Here is a 19515-nt window from a genome sequence, read left to right on the forward strand (position 1 = left end):
CCCCACCCAAAGCTCCTTATCCGCGTCACGCAGGCCCTGGGCAGGTTCTGGGGTCCTGGTGCTAAGGAACAGACGATGAGGGGGCCGCAGCACTTGCTTTATTTTGCTGGAACCGTGGGGCCCTCCAGCAGATATTCAGAAACTCACCCGCACGACCCCTGTCTCGCTCAGTCCCGGCCTTTGCCGGCACGGCGCTTCTGGCGGCCTGGAGGCCGGTCCTCCTCGTCCGGGCGCCGCGGGGAGACCCAGGCCTGCCTCTTCCTATCCTCGGGGGCTCCAGAGTCTCGCCCCCAAGGTTGATGGCCCCCTTCGCGGGCCTCCCAGCGTCGCGGTAGGGCTCCCCGGGGCTCCCTGGGACCACGTAGCTTCTCCTCTTTCCGTGGCTTCTCCTTTCTCGGCCTCTCCTCCTTCTGTGGCTTCTCCTTCCAGGGCCTCTCCTTCCGAGGCTTCTCCTTCTTCAGCCTCTCCTTGGGCCCTCGGCCGGCGAGGGGCGCATGCTCCTCATCAGCTGCTCCCTCAGACTCCCATTCATCCTTCTCTGCAGCCTCTCTGCTCCTAGGAATCTGGACCCTTTCCTCTACCTTTGAGGGGGGCTCGGGCTGCCTCACTGGGGGGGCCCAGGCCTCAGGCTTTGGCTGTTATGCAGACAAGTGCAGGGTGGTGGGATCAGCCACAATTCCATGGCTCAAGCCCCTTCCCCCAGTGAGGAGCCCACTAAGGAAGAGCTTACCAGAGGTGACACTGGCCCCTTGGGTGACGAGCTTGACGAGACCCACGACTCAGGGACAGGCGCGGGGGCTTCTGCATCCCCAGCCATAGCCTCTGGGAGGGGACAGGAGGGGATGCGAGTCAGCCTGGGGCAGGAGTCGGGAGTGAGAACCACAGCACACCATCCATCCCCTAGAGCCCCTCTCCTGGGGACAGGCAAGGGGACCCAGCCATCTCCACCCGGGTACACTGAGGCTGGGCTGGGTCCCTTCCAGCCCTGGGAAGGAGTTCCGGGTCTCCCCTGCTGCTTCTCTTCAAACCTCCCTCATTCAGGGTGTGCCAGGATGTTCCAGTTTCTCTGAGGGCCATGGGAGCACCGAGGCACACCGGAAAAGCTGCACTCTGTGAAATGAGGGTGCACATGGCCCTTCCTAGGCATGCAAGGCCCAGGGTGTAGGGTGGTGAGGGCCGGTTCACAGGGGAGGCAGGTGCATCAAGGTCCCTACTGGGGTGGGGGAGGAGGCAGTTCCCTGTAAGGTCTATTGGAGAGGCGGGTGGAGGGGTCTCAGAGCCGGTCCTGGATAGAGGGACTCCGACGGGACCATGGGGGTGCACAAGGTCCACTGCCCAGTAATAAGTGCAGGGGACCGCCAGGAACCCCTCACAAGATCCAGGGGGCGCGCGCACCTCCTAGGGTGGGAGCGCACAGACCCGCCCCGTGGGGTGTCCGTGCTTCCGGGAAGGAGTAGCCAAGTGTGAGGCTCACCGCGGCACAGCTGGAAGGCGGAGCCCAGCAGCGCCACAAGCGAGGCGAGCACCAGGCACTTGTTGAGCGTCACGTCTCCCCAGGGCAGCTCCTCGCTCAGGGCCGGGGGCGGCGGCGGCGGCTGCGGGGGCGGTGCGGTCTGCGCCTTCTTCTGTGCGGGGCTCCGGGGGGCTGCAGGAGCAAGTGCTGGCTGGGCTCTCGTGCAGCAAGGGGCAGACCTGCGGCTAAAGTCAGCTCTGCTCTGCCCGGCTGTGTGGCCCTGGGCTGAGAAACTAAGCCCTGCCGGCTTGGCAGCTTCACTGGGATGCAGAGAATTTTCCAGAAGATAATTAGCTGAAGCTTAGTGGCAACTAAGCTGGTGTTATCATGAATTAGCGGAGACTCACAGCCCTTTCAGTTACAGCCAGGAAACCACCAGCCGGGAGCCCCATGCTGGCTATCCTCCTGCCGCCCAGATCAAGGACCCACCCTCCCCTCCCATGCTGGTCCATACCCATCCCCCCCACCTCACCCCTGCCTCCTGCAAACCCACTTGCTCCTGCTTTCAGCCTCTCCTTCCCAGTTCCTGAGGCCACTTTGGACACAGGCTCCTTTTCTGTCTTCTTGGGCTTGGTGTCCACACTGCCTGTGGGGCTGCCCTCAGTCACCCGCTCCTGAGAATCCTGTGGGGACATGTGTCATCCTGGGTGTTCCCTCTAAGGGAGACTGAACCTTCCTTCCCAGGGGCTGCAGAAACCTACCCCCTTAAGCCAGCACCTCCCCTACTCCAGGAGCACCTTGGGCAGAAACCCAGAAGGAGGACCCCCCCCCACTGCCCACCCCCGCCACTCACATGGGACCGGCTGCTGGAGTCAGCCAACCTGGATGTCGCTGTTGGTGGAAAAAGAGGGCAGAGTCAAAGTCGTGGGGACCCCCAGGACGATCCCACTTTCTGTTGGGTCCTGCTGGGTGAGGGGCTGGGGACAGGAGAGCTCTCAGTTTACAGGTTAGGAAGCAGACAGACTCAGAAACAGCCTTGCACAAAAGCAAACAGCAGGTCACTGGCAAGCCAGGATCCAAACCCTGACCTGTGTGGCCCAGCACCTGTGTTTTCTGGGATCTTTACAACCGCCCCGGGATACTAATGGGCACAGAGATTGGAAACAAGGAGCATGGTTTAAGCCAGTCCAGTGTGGAAGTCCAAGTCCTGCTTTCTGAAGGTGGGCCACCTGACTCAGAAGGAGGATAGGGGTGTGGGCTTCCTCCCCCAGCATCTTCTCCGGTACCTCGCGCACTGTCCTCCTGGGGCCGGCCGGGACAAGGGTCAGCCAGTGCGGAGAGGTCCTCATCCACTTGGCAGCTGCCCAGGCCTCCATCCAGCTCCTCCAAGGCCCTGGTTGCCATGGAGACAGCTGAGCGCAGCAGGCCCAGAGTCAGGCTAAGGGGAAGGGGAAAGAGGCAGCCTGAGCCCCTGCTATGGGCCTGGGCTTGCCTCTTGGAGAAGGGAGCACCTTGCCTCCCCACACCACCACCCTGGCTTGTCCCTCTGCCTGGAGCCACCTTCCCTGGTAACTTCACACTTCCGCAGGGCATGGCCCGACAGCCCTCCAGCGGGCACTCTCCCTGACATTCCCCCCAGGTCTGTCTTGGGACCCCTCCGGATAGGCCAGCCTCAATGGGCTCCAGTATCCCTGTGCACGCAGCAGAGACCGCTGGGGCCCAGAGCAGGCTGGGTCCTGCCCATGGTCACACAGAGGTGAGCACAGAGCCCAAACCGGAACCCTTGGCCCCAGGGTCAGCTCATGTTCTCTGAGACCAGGGACTATTTTTATCCGGTGCCCAAGGCCAGCAGGGCAGGCCGGCTAGGGGCCCAGCCCCTCCTAGGCCCTTGCTCCCCTGGGGTCTCCCTCTGGGTCATCCTTACCCCTTCATTCCTGGCACCTAGCCTCCTTCCGGACCCCATGGGTGTTGGAGCTCAAGCCCCAGCAGCCAGGACCAGCCTGACTCTGGCCATGACAGGCAGTGGCAGGGGGTGCCGGGCCTCCTGCCTCCAACCCTGGGGTCCCTGCCTCCTCTATGCTGCCTCTGATCCCATAGGGCAGATGAAGAAACAGGCTGAAGGTGGAGCTGTGGGCCAGAGGTTGTGCAGAACTGGAGCCAAACCCCATCTGTTGGCTCCCACGGCCCTATTTTTTGGAATCCCCGGTGTCCCTGGCACCAGGGTTAGTGTGACGCATCCCTGGGCAGAAAGGGGACCCTTCCCTGGGGCCAGAGCAGTCGGTGGGGGAGGAGATCTATGGGTGGGGAGTGCCCCTAGGGTTGCATGGGGGCAGCCACAGGAGTCGGGGACACCCCCGTGGACCTCAGGGGTGCCCTCCCAGATCCTAGGGACCCCCCACCTCTTCCCAGGCCTCCTTGTGCCCCTCTTACCCACAGTCGCCACGCTGGGCCTGGTGGACAGCATGGAGCGTGGGGAGGGTGGCCCAGACAGACAGCAGCAGGTGGCTGGAGGCTGTGTTGTGGGCCAATCAGCTCCTCTGCCTGCCGTGGGAGGGGGAGGAGGGCTGGCCTGAGGTCCCTGGGGGGAGCACACCCCCCGCCTCGGAGCAGGGCCAGGCATTGGTGGAGGGGTGGCCCCACCCCCACCAACATAGAACCACTGCCAGGCCTGCCATGGTGATCCTGGGAGCGTTGCTTTCTGTCTCTCAGCCTTGGAAAAGAGGGTCGCGGGGGGTGAGAGCACCCACAAAGCGTGGTTACCTCGCCTTTATAAGCAACTCTTGTGTGCTGGGTTCTGCAGCAGCTAAAGGATTGCAGCCTTGTGGAGTTGGGAGCCATCAGGGAGGGCTTCCTGGAGGAGGATGGCACCATCAAAGGGAATCCAGGCTCTACCCACTGGCTCGGGCCAGGCTCAGCTCAGAGGCCTTGGTTTCTTCATCTGGAAAGTGGGGTCATTTCCTCCTGGCAAGCAATGAGGTGAGAATGAGTTTATCTGGGTTAAACAACCACTCAAATTTGAGCTGCTTTTTTTTTTTTTAATTGAAGTATAGTTGGTTTATAGTGTTTTATTAATTTCTGCTGCACAGCTGTACAGCAAATTAACTCAGTTATACATAGATAAACTTTTTCACATTATTTTTCATTATAGTTTATCACAGGATATTAAATATAGTTCCCTGTGCTGTACAGTGGGACTTTGCTGTTTATCCTGTATATAATAGTTTGCATCTGCTTATCCCAAACTCTCAATTCTTCCCTCCCCCACTCCCCCTTGGCAACCACAAGTCTTTTCTCTGTGTCTTTGAGTCTGTTTCATAGGTATGTTCATTTGTGTCATATTTTAGATTCCACATATAAGTAATATCATATGGTATCTGTCTTTCTCTTTCTGACTTACTTTGAGTGAGTGATAGTTGCTCAGTCATGCCTGATTCTTTGCAACCCCATGGAGACTTACTTTGCTTAGTGTGATAATCTCTAAGTCCATCCACGTTGCTGCAAATGACATTATTTCATTTTTTATTTTGACTAATATTCCATTGTATATATACCATATTGTATATGAGTATACAATATGTATATGTATATACTGAATATTGTATATACCATATCTTTATCCATTCCTCTGTCAATGAACACTTAGTTTTCATGTCTTGGTTATTGTGAACAGTGCTGTTACGACTGGGGTGAACACTGGGGTGCATGCATCTTTTTGATTTAGAGTTTTGTCTGGATATATGCGTAGAAGTGGGATTGCTGTATCATATGGGCTTCCTAGGAGTTGGTGATGGATAGGGAAGCCTGGTGTGCTGCAGACCATGGGGTCACAAAGAGTCAGACACGACTGAGCGACTGAACTGAACTGAACTGAACTGAACTGATGGGCTTCCTAAGGAAACCGCCTGCAATGCAAGAAGACCTGGGTTCCATCCTTGGTTGGGAAGATCTCCTGGAGAAGAAAATGGCAACCCACTTCAGTATTCTTGCCCAGAGAATTCTATGGATAGAGGAGCCTGGCAGGCTACAGTCCATGGGGATGCAAAGAGTTGGACACGACTGAGTGACTAACACACACACATGGCAGCTCTACATCCCACCTGGTCACATATCCATGTTTGTTTCGTCAATCATCAAACACATAGCACTCAGTCCAGCCAATCAGTAAGGGAAACCAATTTTGTCATTAAAAAAATGTATTTATTTATTTATTTTGGCTCTACTATGTCTTCATTCCTGTGTTACTGTGTGGGCTTTTCTGTAGTTGCGGTGAGCAGGGGCTACTCTCTTGTTGCAGAGCACAAGCTCCAGGGCACCCAGAACTCAGTAGTTGTGGCACATGGGCTCAGTGGTTGAAGCTCCCAGGCTCTAGAGCACAAGCTCAATATTTGTGGTGCACAGACTTAGTTGCTCTGCAGCATGTGGAATCTTTCTGGACCAGGGATTGAACCTATGTCCCCTGCATTGGCAGGCAGATTCCCATCCACTCTACCACCAGGGAAGCCCCCATCTTAACCATTTTTAAGTGACACTTGTACATTCACATTCTTGGGCAAACCGCCCCCCCATCCATCTCCAGAACTTTCTCATCTTCCCAAACTGAAATTCTGCCCTATTTAAGACTAACTCTCTAGCCCCTGGCCCCCACCAACTACTTCCTGTTTCTATGGATCTGACTAGGGTTAAAACATACTACTTCGCACACTTTATAAGACCCTTACAAGGTTACATTTCTATTTGTACCTCCCATTCTCCATATACTGTTGTTTTACTTCAAATATAATGTAAAATCAATCTCAGGATTTTCCCGGCAGTCCAGGGTTTAGATTCCATGCTTCCACTGCAGGGGAGACGAATTTGATCCCTGGTCAGGGAACTAAGATCCCACATGCTCTGTGGCCAAAAAAAACCAAAACAGGTAGAATAGACTTCATTCTACAATGAAGCACAAAACTTCTGAGGTCCCTACTGGATGCCTCACATACTCAATGAATTAACTGCACCTTTTTAAAAAAATAATTATTTTTATTTGGCTGCGCTGGGTCTTAGTTGCAGTATGTGGGATCTAGTTCACTGGCCAGGGATCAAACCTGGGCCCCCTGCATTGGGAGCACAGAGACTTAGTCACTGGACCACGAGAAAAGTCCCTCTCTCCACCTTTGCTGGCAGGTTCTCTGAACAGTCCCACGATAGATGAGCTCTCAGGGATTGTCCTTTTCCCAGCCTTGTTCTTTGCCAGGCCTCCTGAAGTTTCACCACATGCACTTATAGCTGGATATTCAAAGATAGACCTGAGGGCACCCTTGTGAAAATTTAAGAGCAGTTTCTTAAAATAGTTCCCTGTTCTCCAGAACACTACCCTCCAGATTCCAGCCACCTTGACCTCTGTCACCTCCCATCTCTGTTTCCTCAGACTATGAAAGCTCTGTATTCTGTTTGGGTTTCCCCTCCCTGACCTACAGCCTGGGAATCACCTACTGGCAGAATTCTGGGGCAACTCTAGGGCTCATTCTGTTTGTTTCTTTCCTCTCTCCACTGCCTATTGTATGCTATCTGAAAACCAGTGTTTTATATATTTTGTCCAGTTCCCTAGTTGTTTAGGGTGAAAGGGCAATTCCCATAGCAATGACTTAACAACTACATTTTTTTTAAAATAGCTGCTCAGGAATCCATTGTGTGGTTATGCCAGAACTTATTTATCCAGTTTTCAGTTCTCCCTTGTATACTTGTTTAATCTATGATGTAACTTAAGCTGGGGCTTCCCAGATGGTGTAGTGGTAAAAAATCTGCCTGCCAAGGCAGGAGACATGGGTTCAATCCCTGGGTTGGGAAGATCCCCTGGAGTAGGAAATGGCAACCCACTCCAGTATTCCTGCTTGGAGAATTCCATGAACAGAGGAGCTTGGTGGACTGCAGTCCATGGGGTCGCAAAGGGTTGGACATGACTGAGCAACTGTGCATGCACGTTAATCTTTCATCATAGATTAATTTTGGCACCTCATAGCATGCAGGATCCTTCTTCAAGCAGGGATGGAACATGGAGCCCCAACCATTGGACTGCCAGGGAAGTCCCTACCATAGATTAATTTTGCATGCAACTGGACATCATATCAGTAGAACCATGCTGTGTACACTCTTTTATGTTTGCCTTATTATGTTCAACACGGTGTCTGTGTACTTCACCTATTTTGTTCTCTGTTAGTACTTTGTTCTTTTTCCTTGCTGCAGAGTTATACCAGAGAGTTATGTATCCATTTTCTGTTGATAGATATTTGGATCTTTTTGAGTTTTTGGCTAACATAAATACAGTTACTGTGAACATTCTTGTTCCAGTCTTTGGTGGATGTATTTATGCTTTCCTGTTGGGAACAGTGGTGGAATTGTTGGGTTAAAGGGCATACATATATTAGCTTTAAAAGATACAGCCAAAATTTTTTAAAGTTTTGGCCACACCCTGCGATGTGTGGGACCTTAGTTCTCAGACCAGGGATGGAACACATGTCCCCTGCAGTGGAAGCATGGAGTCCTAACCACTGGATTGCCAGGGAAGCCCCCCTCAGTGTGGTTTAACTTTACTTTTCCTTTATGACTGAGATATCCTCTTGGCCATGTGCATCTTTTCTTTTGTGAAGTGCATATTCACAACTTGGGCCATAGTTTAACTGGGTTGTCTTTTTTTTTTTTTTTTTTTTTTTTGGGTTGTCTTTTTTTTCACAATTTGTAGGAATTTTTTTTGGTTCTGCTTTATTTTCTGTTTAACTATATTGTGGATATAAATCTTTTGTACAATATATGTATTACAAATATCTTACTCAAGTTTGTAGCTTGCTTACTTACTTTCTTCATGGTGGATTCTGGTGGGCAGGAACCAAGTGTATCTCATTCACTTGCCAGGCCTAGGACACAGTAGGCACTCAATAAATGTTAGTTGAAGGAGTGAATTGGGCTTCCTTGGTGGTTCAGACGGTAAAGAATCGGCCTACAATGAGGGAGACCGCCGATCGATCCCTGGGTTGGGAAGATCCACTAGAGGAGGGCATGGCAACTCCCTCCAGTATTCTTGCCTGGGAAATCCCATGGACAGATGAGCCTGGCGGGCTACAGCCCATCGGGTCGCAAAGAGTCGTACACGACTCAGCAACTAAGCACAGCACAGAACGAGTGAATGTGTTGAAGTCCTATCTCTGGATCTCAGTTTCTCCACGTGGGCACGTTAATTCCTGTTGTTGTTCACTCGTTCAATCTTGTCCAACTCTTTGTGTCCCATGGACAGCAGTATGCCAGGCTTCCCTGTCCTTCACCATCTCCCAGAGTTTGCTCAATCATGTCCATTGAGTTGATGATGCCATCCAACCGTCTCATACTTCATTGTCCTTCTCCTCCTCCGTTCAATCTTTCTGCCCATATCATATACTCCCCATATCACAGAATTCTGTGACACGTGCAGGACATACAAGACCCGTCCGCCGCAGAGCGGGATTTGGAGGTTCTCTGACAACGTCAGCTTTTAGGATCAGAAAGGGCGGAGCTAGGTTCTTTTCAAGGAACCTCTTCGAGAAGCTCCACGTGGGCGCCCCGCCCACAGCAGGCCCCGCCAACATCTATCACATAGTTGAGGGGCGGGGCAAGAAGGCGCGCATAGAGGGCGTGGTAACATTCTGGAATCGGGAAGTAGGTGGAGTTCCGGAGGTCACTGACCTATGAGGGGGAAGAGCGCTAACACGAGGGGGCGTGGCTGAGCCGCCCGGAGGCCTTTGTCTGCTTTTCCATTGGACGGCCTGGCGTCGTCAGGGAAACGCGGCGTCTAGGAGTGAAGAGGCAAGGCCTATAGGGAGGCGGGGCTTCCGGGGGCGGGCCGCCGGGCAGGCGCTCCAGTCGTCAGCTGACCGGCCGCCATCTTGTCCGCCATTTGCAAGCGGCGCGGTGCGGAGCTGGAGTGGTGGGGAGCGCGGCCTGCCGAGCGGGTCGCTGCCGCCGTCGCCGCCCCGCCAGCCGCCGCCGACCTGGCCTGGGAGTCCGCCCCTCCGCGGCGGCCGGCAGCACAGCGCTCCGCGGGCGGCAAGCGCGGCCCCTGGGCTCCCTCAGGGCGATCGGCCGTGGGCCTCCCGGGGCTCGAGCCCGGCGGCGGCCGCCGCGATGGCCCTCAAGATGGTCAAGGGCAGCATCGACCGCATGTTCGACAAGAATCTGCAGGATCTGGTGCGCGGCATCCGCAACCACAAGGAGGACGAGGTGATCCCAGCGCGCCGACCCTGGCCCTGGCTCGGACTCTCGCCCTGACTCTGACCCGGTCCGACCCGACCCGGTTCCCGGCTCTGCCCCTGACTCCGGCCCCCTGCGCGCCCCCGCGGCCCCGCTCCCGGCTGGAGCCCCGCCTGCCTGCGGCCTCAACCTCCGCACCTCTTTCCGTTCCTTCCCCGAGCCTCAGTTTATCCTCTCGGAGTTGGGGGCCCGTCTCCCGCTCCCCGAGGGTGGCCCGGAAGAGACTTCGCAGGTCCCCACCCTCAGTAGCGGCGGATCTCCGATCTTGAATGTGTTTCTGTATCTCTTGTTCAAAATGCAGAGCCCCCTGCCCCACCCCAGGCCTTGGACTCCTTGTTGGAGGACCCTCCTCTTATGCGGGCCGCCCCTGGGGGAAACCCCTTCTGGGATAAACGCACGTCCATGTCGCTCCCCGGTGTCTGGTCCGGAATTGTCCTCGCCTCTTGGGCTTGAGTCCCCCAGAAGGTGGGGCCGCCCCTCTTAGCGGGTAAGGGGTGGGGCAGCCGACATTCTAGGCCAAAATAAGGAAGCCGCTCAGGAGTCCTGGAATAGGGAAGCAGACTTTAACTAGACGACACCCGAAAGCCAGAGGGGAAAAGGTTTTCCAGAAGTAATGTTGTAACAGCACCATTTTCTTCCTTCCCACCACCCCGCAACCTGTGACCTAGATTTAGGAGGAATGGGGACAGTTAGTGACCACCAGACCGCTGGCTTCCGGGGAGGGAGACCCAAACCTATACTTACACAATGGGATGCTGGAGCAAGTCCCCTTTTCCTTGCCTGAGAGTGAGGCTCCCCGATGGAGAGCAGCTGTCGGACAGGTCCCACGACGAGGTGCCACCTGCCCGGCCCTCAGGATGGCGCCAGGGAAGCCCAGCAGAGCCGAGAGGAAGGTGCAGGGACGTTAAGGAATTCGCTGGCAGGCACCAAGAGCCCTGGACGCTGTCCTTCTGCGGACAGCCTGAGTTCCTGCCTCTGTTGGACTTTTTCAGAATGGGTGTGACCTAGCTGAAATGTAATTAGGTTATTTTGGTTCATTTCTGTAACTCCCCCACCTTCCTTTCTCTGGCTACACCTAGGTTTTGCATCATGTTAGATGCTCTGGCCAGCTCTGCTGGTCACAGATGTAGTGAACTCTTGGTCTGATGTTTAGCTTTTCTTTGAAAGAATAGCTGGCCGGCCTGCATTTCAGACCCCGGGGCACGGCTAAGCAAATATGCGGAAGGAGTTTGCGCCCTCAGATTTCTTTTTCTGCCCTGGTTGACCTTCTGCTATCCCTCCTCTGGTAGTGGGTGTTACTGAGCAGTGTGTTCTGAGATTCTGAGGAGGGGCTGAGGCTCTTTGCCTTGAAGAAATGCATGTTCCAGTTAGGGCGTCTGCTTTTTAGGGTGCAAGCTTGTCATCAGGGACAGTGCTCTGGGTCGTGCTCTATTCACTCAGAATTGGTAGGAACGGATGGCTCGATCCTCAGGTTTCAGTTCAGTCGCTCAGTCGTGTCCAACTCTTTGCAACCCCATGAACCGCAGCACGCCAGGCCTCCCTGTCTATCACCAACTCCCAGAGTCCACCCAAACCCATGTCCATTGAGTTGGTGATTCCATCCACATCTCATCCTCTGTCATCCCCTTTTTCTCCTGCCTTCAATCTTTCCCAGCATCAGGGTCTTTTCTAGTGAGTCAGCTCTTCGCATCAGTTGGCCAAAGTATTGGAGCTTCAGCCTCAACATCTGTCCTTCCAGTGAACACCCAGGACTGATCTCCTTTAGGATGGACTAGTTGGATCTCCTTGCAGTTCAAGGGACTCTTTTAAGAGTCTTCTCCAACACCACAGTTCAGAAGCATCAATTCTTCAGTGCTCAGCTTTCTTTATAGTCCAACTCTCACATCCATACATGACCACTGGAAAAGCCATAGCCTTGACTAGATGGACCTTTGTTGGCAAAGTGGTGTCTCTGCTTTTTAATACGCTGTCTAGGTTGATCATAACTTTCCTTCCGAGGAGTGAGCGTCTTTTAATTTCATGGCTGCAGTCACCATCTGCAGTGATTTTGGAGCCCAGAAAAATAAAGTCAGCGGCTGTTTCCACTGTTTGCCCATCTATTTGCCATGAAGTGATGGGACCGGATGCCATGACTTCAGTTTTCTGAATGTCGAGCTTTAAGCCAACTTTTTCACTCTCCTCTTGCACTTTCATCAAGAGGCTCTTTAATTCTTCACTTTCTGCTATAAGGGTGGTGTCATCTGCATATCTGAGGTTATTGATATTTCTCCTGGCAATCTTGATTCCAGCTTGTGCTTCATCCAGCCCAGCGTTTCTCATGATGTACTCTGCATATAAGTTAAATAAGTAGGGTGATAATATACAGCCTTGCCGTACTCCTTTTCCTATTGGGAACCAGTCTGTTGTTCATGTCCAGTTCTAACTGTTGCTTCCTGACCTGCATACAGATTTCTCAAGAGGCAAGTCAGGTGGTCTGGTATTCCCATCTCTTTAAGAATTTTCCACAGTTTATTGTCCTCAGGCTTGGAGCCCATTATTTGGCGTTTTGATGATGGTGGTGGCTGGGTTCCATGCAGTTGCTGTCCAGGCCTGTGGGTGATTCCCACAGGATGCAGCTCAGGATTTGAGGGTCCCTCATCAGAAGAGCCGTGATCTGGTTGGTCATTACTGGCTCCAGATGTTGGGGAGCACAGCAGGCAGCTATGGAGTTACTCTTAGCTCCCAAACCACCCCCCATTCCAAGGAATACTAGCAGCAGTGTAGTTTTCCCTCAGAGTTTACTGTTTATAATAGATTGTAGCTTAAAACTCCTGTTGTGGCCCTATAGAAGTGAGGCTTGGCAGTGACTTTAAAAAAAGCCAGATGGAAAGGCAGCATGATTTAGCATGTGATGTTTGTGAGACCCAAGCCAGGTTCTTGGTCCTATTTGAGTGACTTGGGGAGAGTTCCCTAGTGTAAAGTGGGAGGGACGGCTACCTCCCCATCTTGTTGAGTGCTTATAACATAGGTTTCTGTTAGCTCCCCAAAGACGAATCCAGAAAGTCTGGACCCCTGGCAGAGTAACTGTGAAGCTTTTACTTCTGCTTGTGATACTAAGCGTGTACATGCCTGTGAGTGGGGTTACCATGGAAAACATGCTTTTTACAGTGAGTCAAAGAAGTTTGAAAAATAGTGGGCTGATTCCCATCTTTCTGGGGTGCTTGAGTTTCAGTCCTTAATATACAGCACCAGGTCACATGGGCAGGTGAGGAAAGTCACTTGGGAGTGTCCTTGCTTTTGAAACTTGTGTATAACTAGGAAAAAACAAATGACTTTCAACGTTGAATTCTTATGAGTACTTTTTATATTTGGGGGAAAACCTTTTCTTTCAGTCTTTTTAAATTATATGCATAACTTTTTGTAATAAGCTCAGTGTTTATGAAAGTGAAAAGGTAAAATACTTCTTCCCAGAAATCAGTTTGAGAGTTTTTTTCTGTAAATAGAACTTGAGGGAGATCCTGTCAAAGTTTTGTGCTGGTCTTCCCTGTTATGGTGGCGGCCCTTCCTGAGTGCTGTCCACCCCATGAAGTGCTCCTGAGGACCAGCCCTCTGAGTGTGGGTGCACGTCCCCCCACAGCACTGAAGTGGGTTCTACTTTCTCGGTTCTCTGTCCATCAGGTGGCACCTTGCAGTGTGTCACTTTTTGTGGGGTCTGAGCTTGCATCTCACCCACTCAACTGAAGTTTCTGAACTTGAAAAATTCAGTCGTGATTGTATATAGTTGGCTTTGTGTATCCATGGGTTCTGCATTCACCAACTGTGGATTGAAAGTATATTTTTAAAAATTCCAGAAATTTCCAAGAAGCAAGACTTGAATTTGCTGCACACAGGCAAATATTTGAATACACAGCACTTGCATTGGGTCAGGTGTTGTAAGTCATCTTGCAATGAGTTAAAGTGAACGGGAGGATGTACGTCACGTGGACGTCCCTTCTACGTCACGTAGAAGTTCATTGTATACGAGGGACTGGAGTGTCTGAGGATTCTGGTGTCTTTGGGGGTCTGGAACCAGTCCCCTGCAACACCAAGGGTTAACTGTGGAGTGGTGTTTGAAATTGGGCATAATCTGGGATTGAGATTAAATTGTATGAAGTGCTGTTATTCTAGAGTCTCTGACCTCAGAAATGCAATTTCCTTGGATTCAGTCCTTGCCAGGGTGTGTGGGATACCTCGGGCAGTGAGGTACGTGAAGGGCTGGCACTCCTTGCCCTAGGGACAGTTACTGAAGCACGTGTCGTGTCTGGCATGGTGCTTTTGGTTATTTCTGTAAGACTTTCTATTTTAAAAACTTCTGAGAAGACTAAAGATAGGAAATTTAGTAAACAAGTTGTTAACCTGAGTCAGGGTCTCTCCCCTTTGGCATTGCTGACATCAGGCTGGGTCGGTCATCCTTTGAGGGGGGCTGTCCTGGGCTCTGTGGGGTGTTGAGCAGTGTCTCTGGCCCCACCTGTGTGATGCCAGGCCACCCCCAATCTTGATAATTGCAGTGTTCCCGGGTAAACACCAGTGTCCCCTAGGCGCAGGATCCCCTGACCGTAATTGATAAGAAAAATTTCTCTGAATTCCTTAATGCTGGCCCTTCATCCAGGTGTCCCTTGTCCCCTGCGCTGTCACTGTGTTGTTGGACCCTGTGCTGTTGTGAGATAAGGAGGCCTGTTCTGCTCCTGTGGCAGAGCTCCGGGAACCTTTGTAATTTCCTAAGCAACAGAGGTAACTGGGAGCATCCTGGTTGGGGTGTTTGGTCTCTGCCGCCGGTTCCTGGCCCCAAGCTGCTGAGTCCGTTGGGGTTTCTTAGGTGATGGAGTGTCTTTTGTTCTGATGAGGTGACTCTTGGTGGGACTGCTACTGCTAAGTTGCTTCAGTCGTGTCCGACTCTGTGCAACCCCATGGACTGCAGTGCACCAGCCTCCGCTGTCCATGGGATTTTCCAGGCAAGAACACTGGAGTGGGTTGCCATTGTCTTCTCCAATGCATGAAAGCGAAAAGTGAAAGTGAAGTCGCTCAGCCGTGTCCGACTCTTAGCAACCCCATGGACTGCAGCCTACCAGGCTCCTCCATTCATGGGATTTTCCAGGCAAGAGTACTGGAGTGGGTTGCCATTGCCTGGGACTAGGGCACCAGAAAGGCTAGGCCATGGTTTGAAGCTTGGAACTTTCAAACACTTCCCTCCAGTCCTCTAGAGAAGGAGGAGGGGCTGCAGGTGGAGTTAACGATGGATCATATATTTGTGATGAAGCCTCCATAAAAATCTCTGAAGTGTAGGGTTCAGGGAGATTCTCGGTTGGTGAAAGCACCTGTGTGCTGGGGGTGGCACACCACCTGCTGCTGCTGCTGAGTCACTTCAGTCGTGTCCGACTCTGTGCGACCCCATAGACGGCAGCCCACCGGGCTCCCCCATTCCTGGGATTCTCCAGACAAGAACACTGGAGTGGGTTGCCATTGCCTTCTCCAGTGCATGAAAGGGAAAAGTGAAAGTGAAGTCGCTCAGTCGTGTCCGACTCTTCACGACCCCATGGACTGCAGCCTGCCGGGCTCCTCCGTCCACGGGATTTTCCAGGCAAGAGTACTGGAGTGGGGTGCCATTGCCTTCTCCACACCACCTGCTATGAGGACAGAAATCCTGCCTCTGGACCCCTGCGCCCTGCCCTACCCGTCTTGCCTCTTTGGCCAGCTGTCCATCTGTTTGCTTTGTTGTGCCCCTACTATGTAATAAGCAGGAAAACACAAGTAAGTGCTTCCCTGAGGGAAGGGGGGTTCTGGGAACCCTGATTTACAGCTGGTTGGTGTGTGCGGTGGGGGCAGACCTGTGGGGTCTGTGCTGAGTCCTGGCAGAGTGTGTGAGAACCCAGCTGAATTGTGGGACCCCACTAGGGTCACAGAGTTGGTTGGTTGGCGGGGGAGCGGGAGATGGTCAGTGTTTCCTAGGCAGCCCTCAGGGTGTGTCTTCCAGATTTGTGCTGTTTTCCTCTAATTCTTACTAGTTGTGCAGAGTGTGACGCACCTGCACTGAATTAAACATTGTGCGGTTTTTTAAGTACTGATGGTACTCGTGCTAAGTTCTCTGCGTGTCATTTCCTTGCTTTGCTCAGAGTTTTCTCACTTACACGTGTGTCCCTGGACAGTCTTGTGTGCTTCTGGTCATCTGCAGCGGCTGCTGTCTCTCTCTGCCATGGGAAAGGGCCACCATGACTTGTTCATTTCCGTCGCCGACAGGGGTGTGTTGTCTGTCTACACCATGGTTCCTTTATCCATTGGACTATTGCTGGACATCTGGCTTGTTTCCCACCTGGGGCGTTTATGCGCCACCGTGTACAGGAGGGCGGGCCACTGTGGTGGGAGTGGGAGCAGACTCAGCCTCCCCCCGGCTGTGTCCTTGCTGGCCATGTCGTCACGATCGGTGTCCTCTTAGGCTGTGGCCACCACAAGGCCTGCTATGGCTTCTGCTTCGAGCAGCAGCCCTGGGGCCTCCCTGCTTTCCCTCTCCTCGGCATGGCGCCTTTTGCCGACTCCGTGAAGCTGTCTCTTCAGGGTTTGGGCCTCTTTCTGTGCATCTGTCCCCTGACTTGGGGGAGTTTTCAAGGGCACACTCTAGGCCTAGATGCCGTGGGTGGTGGCAGCTGTGAGGACCGAGTCTGGGGAGGGGTCTGTACAGCCCCTGGGGATAGATACCCAGCTGCATGAGGGCTCCAGGAGGTTGAAAGGCTGCAGGTGGCTGAGGCAGGCTCAAGGCCAGGATCCCCCTTTGGCACTGTGGACACAAGGACTTAGTCATCCTTGGGGTGGAGGGGCATCCTGGGCACCGGTGTGTGGAGCAGCCTCCCTGACCCCTTCACATGCCAGGAGCCCACAGTCCTGATGAACACGGATGTCCCAGGTGGGGCCTGGCATCCCCTGGGGGCGCTGTCACCTTTCTGGGAACCTTGCTCTGGACCTCACTGAGAGAGGGGGTGGGAGGTTGGGAAGTCTGAGGCTTGACTGCGGCCCCCTGCAGCTGATCCATGCTGTGTCCTGGGCCTGCGATGGGCACAGGCAAGACGAATTCGCCCCCCTTGCTGTCTCCCTAGGTATGGCCTCCCTGGGGGAGTGTCCTCATTGTGGGCCAGCTTGTACATTGTCAGAATTCTCTTGTCCTGACACTGACTTGCCTTGCCTACATTTTGGGGTTAAAGTGTATTTTCTTACTGAAGTGATGATCGTAGTAGATGGCAGCTGGTTGTTGCTGGCAAGGTAGATGGAGTGACAGAGACAGCCCTCTCTGGTCCCCTGTTGTAATGGATGTCCATCTCTGGTGATGACGTCAATCATATCCAGCAACTCCCCTCCCCCAGGAGTAAGGACTGCTGCTTACGGGAGCAGGGTGGAGGGGCTCTGGGCCCCGAGCCAGGGAGCCTGCAGGCAGCCACGGATGATGGCAAGACCCGCATATTTGGGACGATTTGGAGAGAACCTCTTGGAAATGTCAATGGACAAGGCAAGTAAGATGATGTCCTCCAGGAGGTGGACAGATCATCCTGACAATGCTACTTTACTTGGGTTAGAAGCCATCAAACCCCAGAAAGACAAGGAGGAACCTTAAATGCACATGACTAAGTGGAAGAAACTGTCTGAAAAGTCTCCACACTGTGATTCCAGCTTTGGGACGTTCTGGAAAAGGCGGAGCTCTAGCAGGATCAGTGGTTATGGGGAGGGCGGGATGGAGGGGCAGGGCCAGAGGGGTTTAGGGCAGTGACTCTGTTCAGTGATACAGTGACGCTGGGCGCCTATCAATGTGCATACATCTGTCAAGACCCACAGAGTGAACCCTGGCACCAGCTGTCGATCCTGGGTGATGACGTGTCTGTGCGTGTTGATCAATTGTACAGACGCGCACTGCTGGGGAGGCTGCACATACGTGGGGGCAGGCGAGCTGGGAATCTCTACCTGCCCCTCAGTTCTGCTGTGAACCTAAAACTGCTCTTTTTAAAAGAGACTTCCTGGTCCAGGTGTGTGGTTTTTGAGCCTGCCAACCCATCAGGGTCAAGGGCAGCTTCTTGGGTCGACCGCTCGAGGTCTGACCCCTCTCCTCTGGGGATCTTGGGGTGTCTTAAGTGACCCAGGGGGCTCTTCTAAGCAGACAGGGTTGGATGGCTGTTTTATCATAGCTGCCGGGTTCATACCAGGCATGTGTCCTTTACTCTGGATGAATTCTTGCACATCCATCTCAGCGCTGTGTGCTCGGTGGTGAAGTGCAGCTGCTCAGAACAGGCCGAGGGGTGAGAATTTCATCACGTTTGTCGTGCTCGCGTCACCAACTTCTGTTTTTGAAACAAGTGTTAAGGACATGTAGCCATGTATACTTTCGATCTTAAAATAGCTTCTAATTTTTGCTTTTAATACAGACCTTATTTTACTGCTTTCCCCTTGATCATGCTTTCCATGTACTGCGTGTTTCACAAATGGAAGGTCTCTGGTGACTCCACAGTGACCAAGCATGTTGCCACCATTTTTCCAAAAGCATTCCTTCACTTTGTGTCTCTGAGTCACGTTTTGGTAATTCTCACGAATTTTCACACTGTTACTATGTGATGGTGATCTGTGGTCAGCGGTCTCTGGTGTTACTCTCACAATTGTCTTGGGGCTCCACAAACCTCACCCACGTAAGACATGGCACGATCGTTTGTGGAAGTGATAACAAAGCAGGTGGAATATTACATACCTAAGTTGATACGGGTTTGGAAAAATCAACTCCAACTGTGAAGGAAGTTCTCCTGTGGGTAAAATGCCATCAGATAGTATCAGATGTGATGGAGAAACCATTTGTGAGAGGAAGAGGCCATTGATTCTGCAGACTTCACTGTTGACTTATTTTAAGAATCTGCCACGACCACCCGGTCCACAATGTGGAGGCAGGACCCTCACCAGCAAAAATATGGCTTGCTGGGAATTCCCTGATGGTCCAGTGGTTAGGACTCTGCACTTTCACTGTTGAGGGCCCAGATACGATCCCTGGTTAGGGAACTAAGATCGTGCCCCCTCCCCCCAAAAAAGATAGCTTGCTGAAGCCTCAGATGATGGTTAGCGTTTTTTGCAATGAAATTTTATTTGGCTGCACCAGGACTTATTTGTGGCACACGTGATCTAGTTCCCTGACCAGGGATTGAACCCTGGCCCTCTGCATTGGGAGCTTGGAATCTTAGCCACTGGACCACTAAGGAAGGTCCCACAATAAAGTGTTGTTAATTAAGGTGTGTACTTGTTTTTTTTTTTAGACACGATGCTGTTGCACATTCAGCAGACTACAGAATAGTGTGAATGTAGCTTCTACATGCACCAGGAGACCACCTAGTTTGTGTGACTCGCTTTATTGCGATATTCGTTGTATTGCGGTGGTCTGGGACCTTCCCTACAATACCTCCCACGTCTGCCTGTATAATTTACTGGATCTAGATCGTCTGTATACCCTGGCCTTTTTTTTTTCTCTTTGTAAAAAGAAGAAGAAATACTTCATTGTTAGCAATGCCACGTGCAAGTAAGACTACAAAGACTAGTATACCGTTTTCTCCCACGTTCCTTACTTTAACTTCATATGTGTAACTCTGTTTTAGATAAATATTTAAACACTCCTGAGTGAAGCAGATCCTTTTCATATTTTACAATCCTTCCCTCCCTGTCCTGCCTATAGGAACCCCAAGCCTGTGCACCTGTGTTGTGGCTAAAAATTAGTGTTGAGAAAGGGTTTTCCTTCCTTGGGTCAGTCACTTCTGTGGGCTCAGCTGTTGCCCCAT

General features: G+C 52.5%; 2 protein-coding genes across 11 annotated transcripts in view; one reads left to right on the top strand and one right to left on the bottom strand.

Moving 5' to 3' along the window:
* Window positions 1-80: 80 nt before the first annotated feature.
* Window positions 81-19515, bottom strand: part of JSRP1 (junctional sarcoplasmic reticulum protein 1) — an 80563-nt gene continuing 61128 nt past the window's right edge. Inside the window, exons 1-7 of one of the 6 annotated variants that reach the window (XM_081500030.1) lie at window positions 3884-3928; window positions 2740-2891; window positions 2307-2344; window positions 2007-2136; window positions 1475-1645; window positions 731-822; window positions 81-635 (exon numbers count right to left, since the gene is read on the bottom strand). In XM_081500030.1, coding sequence (XP_081356156.1) covers window positions 168-635; window positions 731-822; window positions 1475-1645; window positions 2007-2136; window positions 2307-2344; window positions 2740-2857 — 1017 coding nt within the window. In that variant the 5' untranslated portion in view covers window positions 2858-2891; window positions 3884-3928 and the 3' untranslated portion in view covers window positions 81-167. Of the gene's footprint in view, window positions 636-730; window positions 823-1474; window positions 1646-2006; window positions 2170-2306; window positions 2345-2739; window positions 2928-3883; window positions 3929-19515 lie in introns of those variants that run through there. The other 5 variants (XM_081500031.1, XM_081500032.1, XM_081500033.1 and 2 more) reach the window with 5 other exon arrangements.
* The window catches only part of AP3D1 (adaptor related protein complex 3 subunit delta 1), a 35042-nt gene continuing 24881 nt past the window's right edge, over window positions 9355-19515 (top strand). For all 5 annotated transcript variants that reach the window (XM_081500003.1, XM_081499999.1, XM_081500000.1 and 2 more), the window contains exon 1: window positions 9355-9682. Coding sequence is in view for 3 of the 5 variants with exons in the window: in XM_081499999.1 (XP_081356125.1) it covers window positions 9587-9682 (96 nt within the window). In the remaining 2 variants the exon portion in view is untranslated. The remainder of the gene's footprint in view (window positions 9683-19515) is intronic.

Source organism: Giraffa tippelskirchi, chromosome 6 (assembly GCF_054371585.1).
Source record: "Giraffa tippelskirchi isolate mGirTip1 chromosome 6, T2T-mGirTip1v1.2.pri, whole genome shotgun sequence".
NCBI classification, from domain to species: domain Eukaryota; kingdom Metazoa; phylum Chordata; class Mammalia; order Artiodactyla; family Giraffidae; genus Giraffa; species Giraffa tippelskirchi.